The following is a 6,082-nucleotide window of genomic DNA, read 5'->3' as shown; positions in this document are numbered from 1 at the left end:
ACTTTAACAAATGCTCTCTTCTACAAACTACGGGTCTGGGTTCAAGAAGAGCGTGATGATCAGAAGTTTGTTTTACCAATTCAGTTTAAAGGCTGGCGAGTGCATCATAGAAGATTAGCAGCTGTTGGGGCGGCATGCACGGCTCACACACACACACACACACACACACACACACACACACACACACACACACACACACACACACACAGGGTGAAGTAATTGCCCCAATTAATCATTACTGAAAGCAGGAAAGCCTTTTAGGATGTTGAGCAGTTAATAATCCGTTTTCTACTGTATACTTGAATTCATGTGCAACATTAAAAGACATTTCTCATTGTGGACATTAATTGTTAGAGATCATATTACCACTTTAAAGTGGATAAAGTGTGTTAAATATTTTTTTCCAAAGGTTTTTTAAATTTGCAAATCTTACAAATTACAAATCGATTCAGTGTTGGAATAATTGTACAATATTCTACTGTGGTTTTCAAAAGTAATACAAATAATTCAAATAAAAAGGTAAAAAACTGAGTTTTAAGAATTAAATGTAAAGAAAATTGAATGAGATAAAAAAAACCCTTCTAAAAGCCAAAAGACAAGCTGCAGAAAAAATATCTGCATCATTTAACCAGAAAAGGGTTGTGATTGGATTATTCTCTCTTAGTATTACCCAGCCTTCCATTCAGTGTACTGCTCTCTGAAACATTGGGGCGAATCAGCAGCCACTTCCCTTCCCACTACTTGTTTGACCCTTTTGCTCATTCTGTAATTGCTGCTTTGACAGCACAGACTGTGTGTACAAAATTCCCTGCTTTCATGCGTGTAAATTCCCTGCCTTCATATATCTAAAATGCCTTTGCTTCTTTAAGTGCATATTTCCTTCTTGCCTATGCAAAATATTTTGCCTTTAAGAAATGCGGCGCTGACGCTTTGAATGCATGTTTAGCTGCGTGATATGAAACATGCTCGGACATTCTCTCTCATGCAGTTGCATTACCGGACTCTGATACCTCGTTTGGAAGTCTCTTGGTGCTGTTGTGCGTGATTGCAAATGTAAGTGCTCTTATTTTCCTTGTTAGGTGTTATATGGTTTGTACAGCCATTTATTTCGTTTCTACAGTCCTTTGCAAGTTTGTATTTAAGCTAGACAATCTTTCTGTGTATTTGGAAATGTCTAGAATGTTCCGTGACTCAGCAATATCGTGTTAGCACTTATTAGAGATAAGGCAGTACGATTTCCTGTGCTGTTTTAATGTTTTATGTATGACATTTGTGTACTGTTTATCACCATATTATTACTACTGTGTGTTCAGTACATTCCCAGTAATTATTATCCTCGAAGAGATTCTGTAGATAGGACGTTTGTAATGTGAATAACTTGGCATTGTCCTGTTTTTCCTTTTATTTCTGTCTTTGTTTTAGAAAACCACAATGTCACAACTTCCCTACTTCACAACTGTTCAATTAATAAATGACAAGACGCAACCTCTAGAACAGCTGCATTCTTTCTGACCGAAGAATTAGGCCAGCGGTTGTACGACCAGTACTTTCCTCATCATTATATCCTACACTGTGTTTTCTTTATTCCTTCCACAGACCAGCAGTCAGAAACAGGTTAACACACAGACATGAACATATACCTGTTTAAAAGGTATTTAGTGCTATTACATTTAGATTTGTTGTGTTTTTAGTTTTTTACACCTGAATTCCTTCTGACACGATAGTCTTTTTCCCTCTGTATAGACTGTCAGGGTGTAAACAATGTCTTCTGATCATAACCTTTATATCAGGATTATGATTTGGCAGAAGCCATGAAGGAGGATCTGAAGACAGAGGTGAGTTTCTGAGGGAACACGCACATCATTCTTGATTAAAGCTGCTGCAGGACTTTATAGATCCATCTTTACTTTAACTTACTTTATTTTCAACAAAAAGCCAGAGACACAGCATCATCAGTAAGATAGCAAGGGGTACTGTGTTACAGGCGCTGCAGTTGTACTTCATATGCAGTTATTTAATCAAATAATTTATTTTACAATTCCTAAACCTTTTACTTAAAATTGCTTATATGTGTAACAGCCAATGGTAACATTACGTCTCCAAGCAGTACACAGCTGAGGTGATCAAAAAAAAAAAAAAAAAAAAATCAATTAAACAAACAATAAAACACATCACAAAATGACAATAAAGGCAACTTAAAATTCTTTGGCCCACTTTGTAGTTGCACTGCTAAGTAAAACAAACAAATTACTAATAAGTGGAATGACAGCTGAAACCTAAAATCACACAATCCCATTCACCCAGGGTTTAATAGTGAGTGAAACTTAGGGAGAAATTGAGGTGGCAACTTCCCACATCCCAAAGTTTCACTTGTTTTCTGCTCTGGTGTGTCAGACAGAACATGTCCAGAAAAATGAGTAAAATAACCAGAACCACAGAGAATATCTTGTTGCGAACCCCCAGTAATCCTATCTGAAGGGGCCTTTACCAGTAAAACAACCGCAAAGACCAGTATGCTTGTTGTTTGTTCATTTTTTCCTGATGCAACAAAGCTTCAGTCATCATAGTTGAGGAGTAAAGCATGCCAAATATCAAGTTCCAACATTTTCCCTTAAATAAAATGGCCATAATCCTATTACAAAGCATCAAGGGTGTAAAAAGCTAATTTCACTTCACTCTTGCCATTATTTTGGAAATTATTGTCCCATCCTGGGCAGTTATTCTTTCCTTTGACTGACAGGTGTCTCAACCTACCACTCAGTCGGTTCAACAGAGCAAAGCGCTCCTCTTCAGCTGCATCAAAACTCTGGGAATTTAACAATAAAACACACCGTGGGATTTGCTTGTCAGATGTTGCCTACACATAATGTGCACATTAAATTATTTATATTGACATGAAATATCAGAATTAAGTCTTGTTCAAGTACAAGTGGGATGATATTCTATATACTTGTCAACAAATAGAAAAAAAAGTAATATCTCCACATTTTCCTTCCTAAGCAGTGTAGAGTAGTCAGCATTGAGCAGGCAGCTTCAACTGATATGTGACGACCACATCAGTTTCACTTTAGAACAAACTAAATCTCATTATAAGATATCTCACTCTGGAGGAAACATTTACAGACAATTAAATACTGAAGCACTAATTCAACCGAAAACTGTTGTTTTCCTGTTTAAATAAATCTTTCTTGGTGAGCTTTAAGTTAAGGCAGATGAAAAAAAAAACAAAAAAAAAACTACACGGTAGAATCCACGGCAGCAAGTAGACCAACACAGCTCATTCGTCCAAACACAAAAAGAGGTACTGTTCTATCACAAAACAGCAAAAATCTGCTACTACTATCAAATTTATGGTTATTCACTAGAGAATCAAGTTACAGTCCATAATTGTATAGCTGCAATTCTTACTCTGCACATACAGACCTTAAATACATGTGCTGTGTTTGGTTCCTACGATAAACATGAACTATAGGCTCCTCGTGTACTTATTGTATGTCAGATTGTACCTATTTTTCTCCATATGGCAGTATTTCCATAGTGGTGCCCATTTTATGCCATTTTCTATCTTTAAACAGAGTTGCTAATTATCTATTTATTTCAGTATTTCCATCTCTCCCACAAACACTACGTGCTGCAGGCATGGCAAAAAAAAAAAAAAAAAAAAAAAAAAAAAAAAAAAAAAAAAAAAAAAAAAAAAAATCAGAAAACATTCAAACAAACCAGACATTATTCCAAAGATCAGATTGTCTAAAGAAATCAAATATTCTGAATCTGAATATCCAAAATGTTCAGAACGTGTGACGTGCAGTAGCTTCAGCACATCACAGACATATTATTGCCGACAATCCGCAGCCTTTTACACCACCTGACCCGTTATCAATATGCTGACCTCCAAGCGAGATGTAACAAGCGTCTCTGTCACTCTGATGACAAACTTTCAGCAGTCACCATTTCTTTGCTGCCCTGTTTTTCACCTCCAGTCATTTTAGAGGGATGTGCACCTCTCATATATTTCATGACAACATCTCAATCATAAAAAGTCCAGATGTCAGAAGACATGATTCTTTTTGAAAATGACAATATTAGACTTGGTATAAATGAACATCAATGAAGTAAAAAATGGATTTTCTGACATTATGTACAAAAGCATTAGACACAGTCAGACAACATGAAGTTCCCTTTGCTAAAAAAGGCTTTGTCCTACCTTAAAAATGCCGCACTAACAGTCTTACCTCTACTTTCAGATTGTTTCGAGAAGCTAACAAATGCACATTTGTTGACAACATTTGTTGTTAGAGCTGTTGCTAAGGTTTTCGACAGGTTTTAACCTCATTTGTTTGCATTTTGAGTAAGGAACAGGGAAATGTCTGTTTTGAATCTGTCTGTTTTTGGCAAACTGGCCAATAAGAACACAGAAGGCTCACGGACAAGGCTGTCCAAAAGACAGCCGGGCCAAACTGCTCGCTGTCCGACGGCAGCTAAACTTAAGGAGCATCGGTGGAAAGACGCGTCTCTGGAATCCAGGCCAAAAAAAATACAGACTGAGAAAGGAGCATGGTAAGTCCTCTTTAAGCTGTATGGACAGATGTTTGGCTTAGCCCAAACACTTTCACATCAAACTCGAATCAATTTGATAATCAATAACTGTGAAAAGTCAAAAGACGAAATGGAATGTCAATGCATTAATGACTGTCCAGGCAGAAGTGACTCGTTCTACCTTTCACATGTGGAGGGCCTGAGTGGATCCCTGCAGGGATAACTATATGGTGACTGAGGTCTACACTCACAGAACATGACAGGGCTGCAATGGACGCTAGCTAAGCTGTAATGTAATGTCTGGCTACATGTTACAGTGACTGCGAAAGTTCTCATCAGCTGTGACAACAGATCACCCATTTGGCTAGTGGTAACTTCTACTTTATGTCTGCCTACATGCATGCGTACACAAGTAGACACTACTTCACAAGTAGGTGACATAAATAAGCCCAGAGAAAATAAACTTGAGCAAACTGATCCAAAGCTTTAAAAGAACTAGAAGTAATGAGAGTGGAAAAGGAAAAGAAAAAGAAAAACAGTCAGCGCAGTCCTGACAGCTGGGATGCACTTTCATCTGATTAACCTACGGCCCTGAACGAGTCCTTCATTAGAACAAGGCTTGTTTTATATGCTTACAGCAGAACCACCAAAATGTGAATCTGATTCAGTGTATAAAATTCTACAAGATGTGAGGTTAACAGAGTGTGGGGGAGCCTGTAAAAAAAAAGAAGTTAAACTTCTCCCCGATTGAGCTAAATCTGCATCCAGGCATCAAAAGTCCAACTCGTCTTTTACGGTTAGGTCTGTTTGTTACATCGTTTCCTTCAGCGTGATCAATTTCACAACTGGCTTCTCTTTTTTTTTTTAGGGTTAACTTCTTTAAAAGAGAACAAAAACACTGGAAAAAGGCCAAAGTTTGTAACTGTCAAAAAGGTTTGACAGCAGAGAAAAACCCATCAGGTTAAGTTTTCAGAACCTCAAGGAATTTCTGACAGCAGAGAAAAACCCATCAGGTTAAGTTTTCAGAACCTCAAGGAATTTCTGACAAAAGTTTGACAAAGGCAGTTGGAGGCGGAAGAATTAACATTCATGATCCATCAGGAGGAGGATGCTGCAGAAAGGGTAAAAACAAGAGATTCATGGGATCAAAATGGGAGAAATGGATTCCGTCAGGTTTACTGCTGAGCCTGATATCCATAGACGACTGCATCTTTTGGGCAAGAATTGGACTGTTGCAGTTCTCTGGGGGCCGTGCTGCCTCGTGGTGCGTGTCCTCCGGTTACCTCTTTTCCTTCAACATTAGACGGAAATTATGGAGCTGTTGTATACTGGTGGACAACCTAGAAGAGATTGACTTGATTTAAACAGTATTCAATTGTAGATAGGGTAAGAGACATACATAATCACACAAAATCCTGTTAGAGTGTTGCATTTTTTGGAACTAGATGAGTAAGTGCATTCAGCCTATTGATAGTGTCTTTCCGGAATCAGTCAGCACAAAAAAAATGTTTGATTAACATACTGTGCTTTATGTTCTGCTTAGCTT

At 37.8% G+C, this 6,082-nt stretch overlaps 1 protein-coding gene across 1 annotated transcript in view; it reads right to left on the bottom strand.

The window, feature by feature from the left end:
* Positions 1-1,245: 1,245 nt before the first annotated feature.
* ero1b (endoplasmic reticulum oxidoreductase 1 beta) overlaps positions 1,246-6,082 on the bottom strand; it is a 39,393-nt gene continuing 34,556 nt past the window's right edge. Inside the window, exon 16 of the mRNA XM_075464121.1 lies at positions 1,246-5,876. Within this exon, the coding sequence (XP_075320236.1) occupies positions 5,816-5,876 (61 nt within the window). The 3' untranslated portion in view covers positions 1,246-5,815. The remainder of the gene's footprint in view (positions 5,877-6,082) is intronic.

The sequence above is a fragment of the Odontesthes bonariensis genome, chromosome 4, assembly GCF_027942865.1.
Source record: "Odontesthes bonariensis isolate fOdoBon6 chromosome 4, fOdoBon6.hap1, whole genome shotgun sequence".
NCBI classification, from domain to species: Eukaryota; Metazoa; Chordata; class Actinopteri; order Atheriniformes; family Atherinopsidae; genus Odontesthes; species Odontesthes bonariensis.
This window is presented reverse-complemented; position numbering and strand designations above follow the sequence as displayed.